The following is a 20153-nucleotide window of genomic DNA, read 5'->3' as shown; positions in this document are numbered from 1 at the left end:
AACTCGGGGCAATCATTAGCATAAAACCAATTAAGACCTCCTGTCAGTTTGTAATGTGTAATTACAGATTTTAACACCTGGCTGGATTGGTCTATGATGTAGTATTGATTTAAGGCAGGCCTAACACACAACAGATGTAGAGCCAACTAAAAAGGTGTGGATAGAAGTACCCAGCCATGAAGAGTTCTATTTACTAACGGGTGGAGTCTCTCACCTGAGAATGATTCCTAGTACACATGTAAATGACAGGGGCGGAGTCTTATCTCACCTGTCATTTTTACCTGAATAGCTGTTTCTCAGGAAAAGGGATGGGAGGGGCTTATTAATCATTACATTAAACAAATAAATGAAGCAATTTTTATTTTTCTTCAGTAGAAATTGACAAACTTTTTGTTTTTTTTGGTTTTATTTTAATCTTTTTTTTTTTTAATTTTAAAAATATAAATTTTGGAATATTCCTGCATCAACCACACGTAATGAACCTCATTGAACTGACATATTAAATGCTAGGTATCTATTGACAGAGGAGAGTCTTTCGATTAGAAGTAATTTTATCCCTGGGGCCCTCTTGTACGTACTTTCTATAAGATCTATCACACAAAAGTGGAATGTCGTAAGAACTACTGCAATCCAAAGTATTGATTATTTGTATGGAGGCCTTCATTTTCTTTATTGTATTGAGGTGATAGATCAGCCATGAGCCAGAGACCCAGGATAGGACAGAAGAATCAAGGAAAACATCTCCTGAATTTTTATTGTCATTCAGATTGAAAATTATGCAATGCTGGAGAAATGTTCATTAGTAGATACATTAACTTTGCAATTTCTCCAACTCATTTCATTAAAACTACTTTCAAGAGAGAAAAACTTAACAAAATAAAGAAAATTTAAAAGAGACAGATGAACTTTAGATTTTCATTTAAATAGAGGGGAAAAAAAGTAAAATCCAATTTAACACATTTAAAGTTCTGTTAGAAACCTTACAAAACTAATTCTATAGAAACTTTCATCTTCCAACTTCCAACCATCACTAATATTCTAATCTTGTCAAGATTATGTTTATGTCTGTGTGGACTATCAATAACTATAGACTCTCCATCACACTAATGGTAACTGGACAATAATTACATTTACTGGAGCAGTTCGAATGCAGTCTTGCTCACCACGCATGGATCAGTGAATTTCATTTCAGGAATTTTTTAATAAAGATTCATTTTAGAAGCATTTTGTTGATAATTGGATAATAAATTATTCCACTGGTCAATTCATGTTGATTTGGTCCATTTCTTATTCCAATTATTTTCTGCCTTGTTAAAGTGAAATCAAAGCAAGAAAGAAAGAAAAAATGGGGTGCAATTTAACCAACTTCAGAACTAGAGATGGGTTATGTCCCTTTTGCTTTTAATCCCAACATCAAGTTTTCTGCATACCTTGAAGTTTGATTGCAATGGGTCATTTGTACTAAAATTAATACGCTTCATACATCCTCTGGGGCATGGAAAGGATAAGTAAGTACTAAAATTAATACATGTACCCTTATTTTAGGTACAGTTTTAAAACATAAATGTGCTTGATGGCTTTTTGATGTTTACCAGCATACACAAGTTATGAGCAAAACAATTCTTGTTTTATTTTATGTGCAAATTCTCCAGCAGCCAAAAGACATTTCATCTTCAAAAAAAAAAAAAATTCTGAAGGGATTAAATTATCAGCAGTATATTTTCCCTGTAAAATGCACATTGTATGATAGAAAAACTATCTAAATCAACAAACAGGTAAATAAAACTTGCACTATCATCATCTAACATGCAAGTATTAAAACATATATCAAATACATTTAAAATGGAGTATAAGACAAAATGGCAGATGAAGCACCTCTAAGACACTCACCCATGTTGGCTGTTTACGACCGAAGCTTGGGATGAAAAGGTGTGTAATGGAATCTTTGTTTTATACCTGTTCGGAGCTGAGCCAAATTTTTACCCCAGCAATGATAACAAGCACAGGTTCTCACAGGTACCGAGAAAACTCAATACACCTCCCCACAGCACCAACACCAGACACAGGTGATGCCAAAACCCCCAACAGGGCCCCACACTCACCTTGTATGCAGGTAAAGTCTTAATCAAATTAAGATAAAAACAAAACCTTATTACCCTCCGATAATTCCTCTTTTTTTTTCAGACCTCAGTCTTTAATTAATCTTATCTCTTTTTCCTGAGATAGAATTTCCATTTCCCCCCTTTGGGACCCCTCCTGAATCACCTTTCTGGATATCACACCTGCCAAATATTTTCTGGTTACATAGATACAGGTATCTTTTAGTTATATTTACATCAGCAGCCTAACATTCCTTGGTGTGCATCATCAGGTGTTACAGACAGTAAGACGGCAAGCCATACAGAGATCAGAGACTATCTCCTCCTATATTATTCAGAGGCTTTTCAGGTGAAAAAACTCTTAGAAAAATGTTTCCATGATTTTTTTTTTTTTTGGTTTTATGAAAAAGAAGAATATAAAAACTTTTCCTTGGAATTCTTTAAATATTCTCATCTTCCTTGCAAAGATAAGAGGGCAAAGGGGCTATTTTTTTTTTTAATTTCAAGTAATATATGTAAAAAAGGATAATTCAGAGTACAAAAGTTGAAAACAAGTCATTATTTTCTGCCGCGTCTTCCTTGCAAAACCGAATCTCCCATGCTGTACCTCTAAACACGTGGAAATAAAAAAAGAACTTAACCACCTTGAAGAGGTCTGTATAGATTTATAGTACTTAACCCAGATATAAATATACACTACAAACAGGTGCTTGTGTTGCCCAATATTACAGTAAGTACAACTTATTAACAAAAAAGTGACAAGGTCTACATCATCTTTCTAAATATTGCTGGCTATCATATACTCTGATTTTACCACTATACCACCAAATGCAGATGACACGTGACAAACAGTAAAGGTGTTTATAATTAATTGTTGCAAGAAGATGGACCATTCAAATGGAAATATTTTTTTTTCAACCATGCTCCCAAAAACTCAAAAGAAATCTTGTTTTAATACTATAATATTTACATTTGCAAATGTTTTCCTTTAAATAACACTACTGAAAGCAATGCGTATCTATATCCGTATAAATACAGGTTCCTCGCGTCATAAACGCACGACGTAATTTCTCAGTGACGTCATAAAGGGTCGACGCGCAATCAATGGATTAAAAACGTGCCGTTGAGTTTGAAAAATAAAAACATTTCAGACGTTAAAGATTATAAACAGACAAATATAAAATATAAATAGATCACAAATGTAAATATAAGTAATAAGGTATCATTTTAAAACATCTATCGAGCTATAAATACGGGTTGGTACGAGATCAAATTTACCATAAAGCCCTTCGGGCTTTATGGAATTTGATCTCGTGACCAACCCGTATTTATATCCCGATAGATGTTTTAAAATGATACCTTATTTCTTAAATATTATGCCATAAATTGGTCTGCTTCATTAACCTGTGTCTATATTTTTTTTTTATTTATGTGTCCAAATGCTTGCAAAGTTAAGACCATTAAGGCCTGTTTCATTTGGATGCTGCGCTGAAGTTTTCACACATTTGAAACCTCTGCCATACAAACAAGAGGAACTGATTTAAAGCAGAACTCTCCCATTCAGGGGAACTTAAAAGCCTAAGTGAATTAGCTAAATCAATACCAAATCTTTGGTAGTTACTGCAACAGAGATGTTTTATTACAATTTAGAATGACAAGAGCATTTTATTTTTCAGTAACCCCATACATGGAAAAGCTCTTTAGAGCTGCGAGTCCCTAAGATGTGATAGAGAGAAGAACAAACACTGCCTAAGATTAGAAGAGGTCTTTGAGATCCACCTCCATTTTAGCTAGCTACAGTCACTTTAAAGAGATACCAGGCCTAACAAGTACTTAAAACACTTCATGTAACAGGCATAATTAAAACCAATTCAGGTCTCCTACATTATTATATAAACCGCTTCTGGGTTTTTTCCCCGCCAATAAAGAAGAGGGTGCCAGTCCTAAACATCAGTTGTAATTTTATGCTTTATAAGAACCACTTTCTTTTGTAAGAGCCTTGAAAATTATTTTATGAATAAACCTATATAAAATGCCATTTAAGGATGAAAAGAGAATAAAAACTACACACAACCCACATTTGTTATTTTTAGAAATATAAATAGAGTTAAACATGTTTATCTAACTTCTACACCAGTAATAATGGGTTCATAATAATTTCTGTTTGCCAAGTACCATCCAGTAATTCTAAAATATCAAGTCTCAATATAAACACCAACAGAAGGTCTCTATTCCTTTGATCTCTCAACATTATAATACACATTTTATTTTGGAAACACATGAAATTATTTTCATCATCAGAAGACAATGGGGTCACTTATTTCTGGTGAAACTGTCCTTGCAGGAACTGGACAGGAGCCCCCTGGTGATGTAACAGTTATAAGATCAAAGCCTGTCTTATCATAATCAACTCTCACCATTCCAGGGGGCTTCCTCAATGGACCATGCTAACTAAATTATCACTGTCCTAATCATCAGAGCCTGTAATTAGCAGCTGTGAGAAATATCTTTGAGATTTAAAATTAATCTCTACCTGAATTAAATTCTACAGTTACAAGAATCAAAATTACAAGTAAATTATTTTATCTTTTTGACATGAAGTCTTCCCTTCCATTCATAAAATTTTTCAAAAATTGCACACTGTAAATGGTGATTTTGTTACAAGTAGAAATATGACACATCGAAGAAAAATTGTGGTAAAACTGCTTTTATGATTTAACACACCCCCATAATACAGAAAATTGAGAACATTTGTAAATTGTACAATTACACTAGATACATTGATATTGTTCAACACTACATTTGTACTTATAAATAGTTCTAACATTTGTCAGCTTCCCGATAAAGCACAGTCATATAATTATTAAGAGGGATAAAAAATAAATTCTAAATTGAAACAGAATAACCCATTCTTAATTCCATGGAATTTAAATGTAATTTGAAAATATTCTAATCATTTTCAATGCAAATCATTTTCATGAAACTAAATATTGTCTTTTACTTGAATTGTCCCCCCGAAAAAAAGGTATGAAAAAATGACTGCACAGAATGAAGTGCCAGGTTTTCCTCTATATTCTTAGGAAACAGTGTTTGCATCTTAAGAATATAATTAACATGGGAACAATGGCTGGTGAATCACATCATGGGCCACATCAATACAGACAAAACTCATGTCCTTTGTTCTCCCAGGGATCCCTGGTAGGAGGGAACGAGACCAAACTTCATACAAAAGCCTCCAATCAACTCCGCCATCAGACCCAAGAACTCAGTCTCTGACAGTGTCGTGTGCCAGGCATTAAACTAAAGTGTCTTAATATCAGGGTATACCTTGCTGAATTTCCAGAAAAATACAATAATTATGGGTCTGTTAAAAAAGAGCAACTGTTTTCTGGGCCGAGCAAAAAATTGTCTACAGGAGGCTCATTCTTTATCAAAATCACCACTTCTTGTTTTCTGTAATTAATTCTGCCAAAATAAAGATCTGGTAAGATTCAATTCTAACATCAAATATGTACAAGCATTTCATTACATTATCCCAGAAAGTCTAGGTGGCTAAATATCAGTTATTATAATTGCAAACTTAATAATAATTATTACCATTGGAAAAACAAAAATCAGACTTATTTTAATTGGAAATCATAATGAGAAAATATCTATCAAAATTTGATATAAAACTAAAATGTTATTCATGAAAAAAAATTTATTACCAAAGTGAGTTGTTATAATCTGAAGAGGGATCCATACAACAGATTTCAAAGAAGCCCAACAATTCTGGACCAGATGCACATTTCAAGGTACCCTGAGCATTTGACTTCCTACATTTACACCTTGGCCAACTGATAATTACAGCAGCATTAGCAAGTGAACAGTGTTTTCTGCCTGTCCTTATCATGGGCGGGTAAGCTTATCTCCAACTCTAACTCCCATAGGGGTACTATCACTCATATGCCATTATTTCATAAGGTTTCAATTTATAACAGAACCTCGGTTTGAACTCCTACAATATGGGGTGCTGGTAGGGATAAGGTAAAAAGGTATTGTCAAGTGCTCTTCATTCAGCTAAACTAGATGGCTTTTTTTTCTGTGACCAAAAAAAAACGAAAGACTCTCTCTAAAACATTAAAACTCTAATTGAATCAAATTACCAGGTATAGGTGTACCAGATTTTTCAACAAACAGTTAAATTAAATTTAAGAAGTAATTTGAGAAGTAATATAATATTTAATACCTGTATTATTGGTATAAAGGAATGAATATGGAAATAGCAGCCTAACCTGATCATTAACCGGGTATTTTTCCCCTCTTTAAGTTTATTTCTGGCACGTGCCGACCACTTTTGGACAGGTCTGTCTGTGATGAGAGGAAAGTGATTGTCATACCTGAGTGGGCATTAATTTCTAGGATCGTTAGCTCAGGTAAAAAGGGGGGTCTCTGCAATGACCCTGACCATCGGAAGCTCAATCTCACTCCCAAAATGACAAACCTTCCGTTTGATTATAATTAAAACTTATCTGTTTACAAAATGTGCTCTTTTTGGTGCAATTTATCAATCAATCTTGCAGCATGAATTTAGTGGAACAAAATATCTATAACAGCATTTTGTAAAAATGAAACTAATGGCTATTATATCAAGTAAAAAACAAGAGACAAAGCTTTACTGATATGTAGCTGATCTTATATTGTATACACAATAACAGTATTCACTTATTCCAGGCCAGAACTACCAGAGAGTGCTACATAATTTAAAATTTATCAGCAAACAGATCTTGGAACACTGTTTTTCCATAAATCTGATTACAGACCACATCTCGCAGGCACAACTGCAACCCTAGGTGCAAGAGACTATGATATAAATATGTATGAAAAATACTGGTCTCTCTCATGAATCCCAACATTATTGATCAGAGTTTTTTTTTTATTCTTCCTGTCTGATACAATATACCAACACATCTTTTACTAAACTCTTCCTGGACTTAAACAAAGGATGGCTTTAAAATTATAACAGAGAATCTTTCTTCATAAATATTCATCATTGTGAAAGGTAGGCTAATACAAGACTAAGCTAAAGGCATGATCCCTCAGAGTGGGACAAAATCGTTACCTGACCACCAAGTCAAAGCAATTACCATGGTAACAGGATGATGATTAGTGGCGTAGAGTTATTCCATCAGAAAATGCTGTCCTAAGAGACCCAATGAAGTAGAGAAGCATTTAGTTTTGATGAACATACAAAGCTCCCCAACTCCCTGAATGTTTACAAGGTACTACCACATCCAAAGCAAGTCTAGAACAAACCATATCATACTGTAAATTATGACAACAGGATAAAATGACGACCCTTGGAGCACTGACACTTACTGCCCTAGTGGACTCCATACTACTAACTACCAATTATTACACTAGTTTATACAACAATCAACTACACTTACAGACAATTTATATTTTTTGCCACCTACAAATGTTTTCTATTAATTTTTCAACACATCTAAAAGGGACACTTAGGTCGTAGACAGTGTTACCAACTCTTAATGTACCTGAAGTACAGAATTAAAAACATTTTTCTCATTACCTATTCATTCTCTGCAATATTTCAAATAATGCCACATTCAAATTCCCTGCTGGTTCCCCTAACAGAAGCTTGCTCTGAAATTGCTTATGTCAACAATATTACACCTAAAGTCACTCAGACAGGACATTTTTCATTCCGTTTCCATGGAAACCTTGTGAATTTGATACAGCAATTTACCTCTGATATGATGTATATTTATTGGAATTCTTATAAACCCAAACAGCCAACAAACCCAAACTGTATAGCAAGCATGGGACCATTTGTAGTTTTCACTCTGTAGCAGTTTTATATTCTGTCAATATGGGAACAATCACACAAATTTTGTTTCAATGATATTGGAACCTGAGAGAGAAATTGCTGCATAGGTTGTTGTGTGCATTACCAAATTTTAATTTTTAGAGAATGTACTGGAAAACTTAGCAGTTCTCCAAGTCCTCTTTTTTCAAATATACAATTAAGGTTCCAAAACTAAAAGGAAAATCTCCTGACAATTTTACCTGTATCCCATACCTCTATACATTCTGTGTTTGAACTTATTGATACAACTAATTTGTTTTTACCTTGGTAGATTTTATAATGGGGAACACATGCCACCTCTGTGATGCTGCATCCAGAGTGAAACACAACCATGATTGTACTCCCAAGAGACTTCTAAATCTTCATATCTGGACTGAGAATCTGTATCTGTCGTTTTATACCTGAACTGTTTATATATTTATATAATCTACGTCAGAAAGGAAATGGATGCTGTTTACAAATAATCCTTACCTCACACTTTTCTTAAAGATAATCATCTGCACAAACAGATAACAAAGGGGGATAACTCTGACTCCTGCTAGGGATGTCAGCCTGTTGGCAGGTGCTGGGGGGTTTAAAACTTAAGGAACAGACCCAGACCAGATAATCAGATTTACATTTAGTAGTTTACATAGAGGATGGACAGGAAGCAGGTAGAGGATTAATGTTACAGGGGAGGGGGATGTTACCTACGTAATGTCTATATATACCTTATACTTACCTATGTAATGTCCATTATAATTACATACCGGTACCTTGAGTTACGCCACAGGAGTACAAGTTACCTATGAAATGTCTATTTAATATTTCAACAGAGGGCTGCAAGTTATCCTGTAATGTCTATACTTTTCAACAGAGGGGTACAAGTTTCCTATGAAATGTCTATTTAACCTTTTAACGGAGGGGTACACGTTACCCATGTAAAGTTAACATATATACCTTTCAACAAATGGGCTACAAGTTAACTGATGTAATGTCTAAATATACTACAATGTAAATACAGTCAAACCTCGTTATCTCGAACTCAATGGGACCAAGAAAAAACTTCAAGATATCCTAGAATTCAAATTATTGAGAGTGAAATACTTAAAGAATAAGTGGTTGGGACTTCTAAATCACTTCGACATATCCTTGGTTTCAAGATGTCCGTATCCGAGATACCGAAGTTTAACTGTAGTCTAAGTTTATATTTATATATATATAATGACAGAGGACAAGTTACCTTTGTAACATTGATATATATCTATCAACAGAGTGGTTCATCTCAACAGAGACACCATCACTACAAAGTAAATAGTCTATATATCTTACATCTGCCTAATTTCTCCTTAGAATTTGTTACCAATTCTAAAATTTCATGTGTATGCAGTATGAGCCATAGTTACGACATTTTCAGTACACCTTTATAAATCAAAAATGTGTCTATAAAATGATTCAAACTTCAGAGATGATGGTGAGAAAATGATGTCTGTTTGATCTGATTACACACCCTTGTCATGTCAAGGAAGGAAACACAACTAGATTATTTAGCATACAGGTATTCTTATATATCCTGTTTTTCACTAGTACTCAATATGCTGGGCGATTTCCTGTGGAAATTTGCCTGGCGTTAAATCCACTACACACATATCAAGCAGACAAACTGATTAACCAAAGAAAGGAAGGCTTGTGACAGGCTTTATAAGGGACATTTTCCAGAGTTTCCTCACTATCTACTTTACTCACTTGTTTTTAAATGGGTGGTTCATGAAGTGAAAAAATGACCCACTCTTGAATTTTATAAATACTTACATATAAATTGATAAAATAGGAAGAACGATTTACTGTTTATTGGTATTTTTTCTGATTAATTCACATTCAAGAATGGCAGTCAATACAATTCTGGGGCTGTAGAAGTCATGGAAAATGTACTGCACATTGAAGTTTGGGGGTAATAAACATTCTGCAGAAATGGGGACATAATTTCTATAGCTCTATATAAAAAGTTAATAGGAAAAAAAAAATTAAAAATTGCATCCATCTATAACATTCAAAGTTCAAAGAACAAAGAAAAGGGGAAAATAAATTTAATTTATCTAAATTTTATAATGTATACTAATACACACATGATCATCTTGTGGATAATAAGAGCATTTATATAAAACTGATGATGACAGACAGTTTGAAGTAGAGTCCCTTACACTATAATTATTACCTCTGATCTACACTATAACAGTACTTGGCTTTGTTAGAACTACTTTTCTACCTATGTGCACACTCTACAAATATTCCGTAATGCCTGTGACCACTTGTTTAGTATTATATTATTTTAAATCCTCTTAACTCTACACAGGAAACAGGAAACTCAGACATCATGTGTCATTTTTACAGAGAACTTTTTCCTCCATATAAGAGAATTTACCTTGATTTAATTTAGGGCAATGCTCATTTCTGTGAATTGACAAAATCTTTCATTATAATTGAAACTTTCTTGGTTTTCCATCATTTTGTTTAAATTGCATCATAATTTTCACACTGTCATGAATTATTTTTATGTACATTACATACCTTCAAGTGTTACAAAGAAAATTTATTTGTAAATGATCACTTTAATTACCAGTATATAACAGTGACTAAAACTCCAGTATTTCTAAATGGTCAAACTGGTGCCTGAATTTCATTGAAAAAAATTTCATCACAATATTCAAATTTATTGGAAATGTTTTTTAAGAAATCAGGGCTTGAAAAAAAAAACCTGCATGACAACTGAGATTAAAATAAGACACAGTCAATTTAAAGCTACACATTGCTTCTCCATCAATACAAAATCACCACTCTCCCGTTCTAATGAGAATTTTGCCATTCAAAATTAAGGTAGAACAAAATGTGCCACAGCATCATGGCATACAATTACCAAATACTCGGGACCAGTGTGATTTTCCAATATCTCTCTGCAAAATTTTTAATATGAGATAACTCAGGGGAGACAACCGATAGGAAGACTGCACACGTCAGTGGAATTATTCCACGGTAATAATGACCCATCTGTCTTGTTCCTGAAAACTCTTGTCAGACAAGGATTGGATGAATTCCGTTAATGATAAGATTTCATTAAGAGCTGTTCTGGTTTAAAAGGAAGAACTTTTTAAAAAAGTTATTTCAATGAATAAATTTCCTTGTTTCAATGTACCAGTACTTAAGTTTGACCCTAAGGTGTTTATGGAGAAGATAGTGCCAGTACAATTACATCTCAAAAATTTTTTCTTCTTTTTTCATTCTTTTTCTCCCTACATATAACATTTAAAAGAATGCATTAGAATGCTTGAATTTGTGAGATTATGTATGATTTTCTGTAGTTCATCAGAGTGTGTAATGAGGGAGTTTGAATTCATTGCTTTCCTTTGATAGAGCTGGTGATTCTTATTAACAAGAAATCAGGTTCGTTTTTAATCACAGAGACTTGTGTATTGACATAGAGAAATGAATCAACCATCCCAAAACATGATCGTCCATTGCTACCGCTACCTATATAAGGCAAGATCAATCCTTTATGCAAATATGTGAACATTCTCTAGTCCTTGTATTAATTTGTTTTAAGAAATTTGAGAAGTTGAGAATTGATCACGGTGAGAGCTAGAAGTTGGGAAGCTATTCTGAAACCAAATAAAGAAGAAAAGCTTCTCCAAACATCAGGCATCAGGGCACTACTGAAGTTACGACTTCAAACACGGAGTGAAGAACTCAGGGTACTTCAGACTAAGTCGGCTTTCTCTTTAGGGAGTAGAAAAGAGTACTTGTACCACCTGCTCTAGAATCGAGTAAATGGAAGATAATTTGATCATTAATTAAAATGTAAAGATATCCCATTTAAGAGAAATAATGCATTGGAAATCAAAGCATTGTATTTCACACCTTTATTAACCTATTGTATAAAAAACTTTTCTGCTTTTTCTTTTGCAAATAGAAAATTATTCATAAGCAAACCTTAAATGAAATGTATCTAGTTCATTACCATGATTAGTAAGTAATTTTTCTTACTATTAGAAAAGCAAATGTTGCAAATATTCTGCTTTTTTTTCTCTTGCTTCACTCTTAAATAAATTAATATCTTTATCTATATGTATGCTTTATATTTTTCATTATTTTATTCCCTCCCCAAAGACCCGTGTGTCATGCAATAACTCTGAATTTTGAGATGTCCTTTCCTAATCGTTTTTTCATTGACAAAAACACCAATTTATGAAACCATTAGAGCCTTGTACTTTTTTGGATGCCTGATGATGCGGTACACATTATTTTTCATAACAGGACTTATTACCATATTCTATCTGTTTGATATTATCTACAGCATTTAATGTGGGGAGCGGCCATCTGTATACACACATCAGGCTACAATAGCCCGGCATGTGGACTGGTTCCGCATGTTTTAATGTTACTCTTAATATTTAACCCGATTCTAAAGAACAAGAGTAATAATTTCATAATTGAACAATTTTTAAACAGCATGACATGTTGTTATCTCAAGTCGCTGAGAGTAAATTGAATTAGTGAAATATTTTTTTTATTTCTTAGTCCTCTTGGTCGTAATCAAAATCTGGCTTGTATCACATTTCTTTGGTTACAAATATTATGTTCAAACATCAGCGTTGTGGCTGTTCATCTCATATTTCAAAATCTGTTACCTTGCTTTTCTCTTCATATTAAAAAAAGGCATTCTAATGCTTGCATTTACCATTTATGAATTATAAATGGAAGCAAAAACAATTAGTCACTAAATATGAATTGGTTCCCATTGGCCTCCACAGAGAGCTGCATCAATTTTGAGACTACAGAGGATTTATAAAGCCTCCAGTCTAGGGCATTAATGTGTTAGGAGAAGGGGAAAAAGAGGTGTTTAGTGACCAGGAAAAAAATGTTTTCATTTGCTTGCACCACCACCCAACCTGCAACTAATAAACCAATGATGATTTTCCTTTGAAGGTAGTCTATTACTGTAAAATCACATATTTTTGTGATTTGAGAAAAAAAACAATGGGTTCATGGGGATTTGTTTTCGTGGATGAAGAATTGTTGAGTAGTTATGTGACATTTTGCATTTTGTGGTGGACATGAATTCGTGGGTCTCCTCATTCCTCGAAAACAATGAAAATTAAACCCCACAAAAATGAGTGATTTCACAGTGTCTCATTCTTTACTTTCTGAGTATATTCATTCATTGAAAAATTATTTTGATTAAATCATAGAAGCATTATAAAAAAAATTTGAAAAACCTCTGCTTGCCCTAAATGAAATCCTTTGAGGTATCTAACATTTCAATAAAAGACACTCAACTTAATGAGCTTTCTCATTAAACTTATCAATTTCTGTCATATAATGAAATTGAAAATATAAAAGTTGTATGATTCAACATCTAAAGGGAAAAAAGAGCCGCAACCATGCAAGCATCAGCTAAAATTTCCATAAAATGATCCTCCCGAGACTAGTAATCCTTTTACCTGCTAAAGGTAAAAAAAAAGGCTGAGAGTAGAATTGGAATGTAATTGACAGAATGTAATTAATCACCTAATTACTAGAAAGGTAATGTGGATTTCCTCCTGAGGTCCATCAACACCAGCAATTCAATTTCCTACCTGTCATTATCAGGTGATGGATGTCATGCACAAAGGCTGGCTTACACCTGTAAACCTACCCCAGCACCAGTATAGCCCTCATAACCAATGATTTATACAATTATACTGGTGTTAATTAATGCAGAAAATTTCACCAACTGCTCTACACACTATAGAACTGTTCCAAAGTCACATCTATTCTCATCCTAATATATAACAGATCACCTGCATTGTCTGCATCCAAAAAAAAAATTGCATTGGAATGAAACATTTTTTAATCATTGAGTCCCCCTCCTCCTCCTCCCCCCCCCCCCCCAAAAAAAAAATCACTTGTCAGTTGTTACCAACAAACTTTTATCTGAGAATATTCAATTTAATTTTTATTTCAAATTGAAAAATTGGTCTCCTTAACTGAAAAATGGGGATTTCTAAGATAATATCTTCAAAATACTTAAGGATTTATTAAGTCTATGTACATGAAGGTGGAAAGTGTCTTTCTGGATAAGGAAGGAAATAGATGTTTTGATCACACTAACTTCCTGCGAGTCAAATGACACCTGTGTTCCCCCTGATAAGAGATGGGAGAGAATTGACACTTGTGCTGGCCATCAGACATAAAACACATTGTCAAATTATCTACAGACTATCAGATCAACACTGAATAATTACAGGTCTGACAGTACATCAGTCACTATTACACAATTTTTTTTTATTTTAGGTTTTCTCTAAATCTAATTAATACTGCATATTAACAAAATTTATTTTCCACAATATTCTTCTCTCTGTCTCTCTCTCTCTCTCTCTCTATATATATATAAGTATATTCTAATTTGGGCATACAGTAGTAGTTCATTTTAATAGATACATGTTCAAATAATGAGCATTAAGCAACACAAAAGAAAGTTCTCATTACAAATATAAGACAAGACAAAATGGACCACCCCAACCAAACATCTAGTACCAGTTATCAGTAGAGAATTATGTATCGTTTCCTGCCGTCAACCTCCCAAATTTCCAAACAAAAAAATTTACCTGGATGAGCCATGTGGAAATTTACTCTGACAGGTAAAATTGGTTTGACATTTACCTCGACCAAATTAGATAACCTCTGTCCCCATGTGTCCTAGTATTTCTGATGCCATTGTTAGAAAGTGTGCAGTCACAGAACAGGTACAAATACCTAGGTGTAATTACCGTATATACTCAGGTATATGTCACTTCACTTATATAAGTCAGTTGTATTTTTTTAATATTATTTTGGAGGAATATATATAGGTAGTATGGTTTTTTGCCATTCTCAGATTAATTTTCTATTGTATTTACCTGTGTTTCAAAGTAAGATTTGGAGTATGACATCAATATCTTTTATTAACAATTTCTTAACAAAAATCTGTAAGCACTTGTGTTTTATGGTAACCTAGATCCTTTCCTGCATTAGATTGGGTTCCAATCTTTAGAAACAATTATCATTGGAGTGATTACAAAATAGATATTTCCTCTTCCAGAAAAATATCGAATTTCCTAGGAATGGCCGAATACCATGAATATGTCAAACAAAGTTTTGAACCAAAATTAAACTCTCAAATATCGGATTTATAGGCGAGAATACATGTACTGCATTCAGACTCTGTATCCATAATAAACACTGCACAGCTTTGTTAAACATTTAAACAAAAAAATATTTAGCACTTTAAGAATGGTTTGTGATACACCCGGTTTATGTCCACTCTCCCTGCTCCTTCTATGTTAAGGCGCAAGACTTCGAAAATTTCTCATATACATGTGGTAAAAATTCAAGAGAAATGCTGGAATACTGTGTATTTGTCCACAATAACTGACAGCTAAACAGTGTAATTATTACTGATAACCAGCCCCATTTGTGATACAATCACCTTTAACCAATCAAACTGATCACCTGAGCCAATTCTCACCTGAGGTGATGCCAGGTAAATGGTTTAATACCTGAGTCAACACACAGCAATTATTTCTCCAATAATGTGACAGTAAGCTGCTATTATCTCTGTTTGTTAACGGATAATACAGATATCTAACAAATAAAATAACTTATAAATTGAAACGGAGAGAAACTTTTACAATTAAAGTCTTTAAGTAACAAAAGCCTTTGAAATAATACAAAGAAGGCATTATTTATGGTAATACAGGCATCATTTACATTTCTGAACAAAACAACAGCAGCAAATAAATTTTCAAAAACCAATACTGCTGAAAGAAGATTTTATGATTTGTTAATGAATCTTTTTTTTTTTTCAAAAGAATAAGCTGAATTTACAAAGTCCCATCATTACGAGTGCTTTCAGGTGAAAATGCGACAAGGTATTTCTTGAGGCAGTCTTTTGTCCGGGCGCGTGGATGTCGTGCGACTACGATTTCACAGACTCGTGATTACAATTCACACCGCTTAAGGTGATTAAAAACCCAACTATTATATTCATTAAATGTGTAATAGAGATGTTCAAACTAACACTACCCTTGGACACCTACAATGCTACCTTAGAGGGATGAATTTACCCATAGAGCAGATTTGTTCAATTTCTAAAGAAATGAAGACCTTTGACATGATCAAAGATGAATCAGAGGCAACATCTGAATGAATGAACTTAGAGAAATTCTAGCTCAAATACCGAATAACTTGTATCTATCCTTCCAATTTTCCTAAATATTTATGGATTTGAACTTCCCTGAGTTTTTCTTTTTTATTAATCTGCAAACAACAACAAAAAGAAAAAAAAGACAAAATGCAAATGACATAGCCTGGATTGTGTTGCCATTTTATTGCCTGTGAAAAAAGGAAATCTAATGCCCCGTTTACCTTAAGTGTTCTTTCAAAGAAAGTATCCAAAGAGAAAAGAATCAATTTAAGACCCCAAGAAAAAGAGTTTTATTCTGAGAGCTATCACAAATTTGACAGGTAATTTGCATATAATACTAAAAACAAATTTCAGGTGTTGGTCCAAAACAAAAGCTTTTTTTTCCACAGAAGTGCCATTTCCCCATCATCAAATGAGGGGGACACCTGATTTTTCTTTCACTTTTCTGGAAATAATGGAAGAAAGAGAGGGCAGGTTTCATGCAATGCCAGGTGAAATAAACCAAACACTGGTCACCAATCAGTTTTAACATAGGTTAGAATCAGGATCCCAATAAAATATAGCCAGAGGTATTCCCAAGTTTTTACACCTTTTGAATGACTGTCATTAATTTAATTACAGTGAGCAAATTATGAAATGAGAGTGCTCTGGAACTAGTAATATACCAATAAAACGTTGACAGCTAACTTGGGACAGATGTGTTATTTAATTAACTGGGTACCTTGAGGACAGGTAATTTGGTACTGGGGGAATTTGACGTCCATCAAAGTGATGATTTCAATTGTTAACATCAATGGATACCTTAGCAGTAGTTGCAATTTAGATTATTACTTAGCATAATTAAATTACATAGATGTTAATTACTGATGTGGGAATAGATACAATTGATGCAGAGAAAGGTGTACTTAAGGTGATGGATTTCAATTGAGTTAATTAAGGTGGAAGCCCCTTGGATGGATCTAAGATGAGACACCACCATTACTTCCTGATACAGATGGTCCCAGAACCTAAGCCTTGAAGCTAACAACCAAAATAGAATTCTTAAAATTGTCCACAGAAAAATCTAGAGAAATTCAGAGGATGCTTTAGACTTCAAAGTGATTATCAAGCAAAGCATAATGACCAACATGAAAAGATCAAATGAATCTTAAAATTCTTGGACAACTAATATCTCTCAAATAATCATTATGTAGTGAAATGTAAAATTATTTGTAAATCTTTATAAATCAAACAAGTAATTAAAGTTATGAAATAAAAATGAAACAAAATAAAATCTAAATTATTGGAGGACTTTTACTTTTCAAAGAAAGTGATAAAAACTGAGCCCAGTTGGCTTTAATTTCTTGGAAGTTAAACCTTGTGGTAAAATATATAATTCCAATGGTGAATTCGGTTACAGCTAAAATAAAAACCAGAGCCAAAAGAAAATCAATAGAAAACCGCTTCTTTATTCCTGTTAGAAAAATTATTATTGACCATCAATTTAGTATGGACTAAAGAGAGAAGAGTTCAGCTCACTTTCATTGTCAATTTTTATTTTACTTTTTTGTTTAACAAAAAGAGAAAGAAACCTTAAAATTTGCAACTTCAAAAAACATGTGCATTACATATTCTAGTGACTCATGTAATCCAAAAGGTACATATTACAACAGCATTATTCTGTAAACCCTGGCTGTATAAGTACTTATTTTTATTCACATCCCTAACATAGACCACTTAAAAACCCTGAGGATGTGACTGTCACAATGAATGGAAATTATGTCAGTACCTCACCATCTTCCAGTAAGGAAATTAAACAAAAAAAAAACATCAATGTATTTATATCTAAATTTTAACAAACACTTATTAACTATGATTTAAAACATTAAAGAAAGAATTACTGAACCTGAAGACCAAAAAAAAGTAGTTAAAAGAAACAAATTACACCTTTGGTTTACCTTAACATAATTATATCCAATAAAAGAAAAACAATATTTCCTTAAAAGTATTCTTTAATCATCAGTGAATAAAGATTAGACCTTTCAAAACAACAAACAAATGCTCATCATCGAACGAGGTGTCTGTCTCACTTACAAAATCCGTATAGAGCCGTCCGCCATTGCTACGCCGTATTATAATGATGCGGGAATAATAATTTCCCTACTGAGTCTAATTTAAGGTCACATAAAAGTTTTACCTTTGTTCATGGTGGCTTTATTAAACTTTACAAATAGTATTTTTCTTATCAAATGTAAATGACAAAGCTCAAGAAAGCATTAAAATATATTTGAGCATCCCTCAATCTCAGCAACTTGCCTTCTCTCGAGCAGGTATCGAGAAGGTAACGTCACCGTAAGAAATCTACAGAAGCGCGCCTCAAATTGATTTTCCCCGATTGCGGGTGAGTGAAAATTAACACGGGTAACTTAGTTAATAAAGAAGAAAGTTTGTAGTGATGACTTACCATTTTTTCTTTTAGGATTTCTCTGCTTTCTCCTTCCGCACCTGTCCGTCTCTGCCATGTTTTCATTTCACCATCAACCTGGTAAATATTATTGCGCATGTACTACTACTACATCAAAAGACAGCTTCCGGTCATATTGGGGAATTTGTCCCCCAAAATTAATTTTTAGAGTATAATTGTATATGTCTGGATCACTATAAACCTGGATTAGGTAAAATTATAAATTGTAACGGAATATAATTTGTGCTCATCACATGGGACTTCCTTGTTTACTTTTTTTTGTTGAGTATGAGAGCTATGGCGCACGTGAAGTGATGGTGTAAATTTTGAGTGACAGGGTGAGTGATGCGTTCACAGGTGCTGCATCCGCACCTAATCTTCTTAAAAGTAGGACTTATGGTTTACAATCTTCTACACTGTTAAATGAAAAATGTGGTTAAAAAGGAAGAAAAGGATTTCTTTCATACATATTTTTTTCCCCATGAATTAGATTTATTTCAAATTTAGGAAAGGTTTGATTTTTTAAATTTTACATTTTTCCCCAAGTTATTCCACGAAACAGTAAGACAATATTTTAATTTTCTAGTATCAATGTGTTGCAGTGCATGACTCTGCTTTTGTAACAAATATTATAAACATAATTATATAAAATACTTTATCAGAACAGGTAAAAAAAAAAAAAAAAAAAAGCTATCCTTGACAAAATGCTCACATTAAGGATAAATACGTGTTAACAAAAAATTGATACATGGATTGATATAAATATATTGAATAGAAATGACATAAAATAATAAATCTCTAAAATATAAAGAAATCATAGGTTTTCTTTGTTGCTTAAATTTGCAACTTTGTCCCATTTTCTATAAATCTAAATTAAAAACAAAAATGCACACATTTTTATCCACATTTAGTACAAAATCTTACAAAATTTTCGCGGTTACCCTGGCAAACATTATTCAGATTATCTATATGAACATAAATATGTTAGATATATTGATGATTTCTGTGGGGAAAAATGTATTATTTATCCTTATAAAAAGGGAGTTTTTATCTTTGAGCTAACAAGGTGTGCTTCTGGAGCCCCGAGAGGACCTCTCTGAGTCACACTAAACACAGCAGAAAAATGTCTTGGAGGCAGAGGCGAATGAAACTCGACACTTGAAAACAACAGAATTGAGTTTGAAGTAAATCTGTGATGTTAAGCACCTTACACTTCTCTTATCACCGACTGCCATCAAAAATACAGGTCGTAGGCGCACAAAGAAAGCTACACACGTTATTCTAAACAGGGGCGTCAATATTTCTTTTGGTTTTGAAAGATTTAGAAAAATATACTTCTAAAGCACCGGTAAAAGTTAGTTATGACACGTAGATTTAAGATAATGTTGAGAGGGAGAAAGCTTCTGTGTGCAGCGATAACGCAATGCTACCGTTCCGTGTGGCTCGCGTCAGAAGTTTTACTACAGTTTCTGGGAATTGTCAAAACGGTAACGGTAGCGTATACGTAGACCTTCTTGTTCGGGTATATTTCCAGGTTTTATTTACTTT

The 20153-nt window shown here is 33.4% G+C and overlaps 1 protein-coding gene across 3 annotated transcripts in view; it reads right to left on the bottom strand.

The window, feature by feature from the left end:
- LOC133191096 (zinc finger E-box-binding homeobox 2-like) overlaps window positions 1-18877 on the bottom strand; it is a 34741-nt gene extending 15864 nt beyond the window's left edge. For 2 of the 3 annotated variants that reach the window (XM_061326784.1, XM_061326785.1), the window contains exon 1: window positions 18606-18877. In XM_061326784.1, coding sequence (XP_061182768.1) covers window positions 18606-18663 — 58 coding nt within the window. In that variant the 5' untranslated portion in view covers window positions 18664-18877. Of the gene's footprint in view, window positions 1-1890; window positions 1910-18605 lie in introns of those variants that run through there. The other variant, XM_061326787.1, reaches the window with a different exon arrangement.
- Window positions 18878-20153: the final 1276 nt, after the last annotated feature.

Source organism: Saccostrea echinata, unplaced genomic scaffold (genome assembly GCF_033153115.1).
Source record: "Saccostrea echinata isolate AGI-Se365-2 ecotype Australia unplaced genomic scaffold, CSIRO_AGI_Sech_v1 ptg000023l, whole genome shotgun sequence".
Lineage (NCBI taxonomy): Eukaryota > Metazoa > Mollusca > Bivalvia > Ostreida > Ostreidae > Saccostrea > Saccostrea echinata.
The sequence above is the reverse complement of the archived record's forward strand: the minus strand, read 5'-3'. Positions and strand labels throughout refer to the sequence as shown.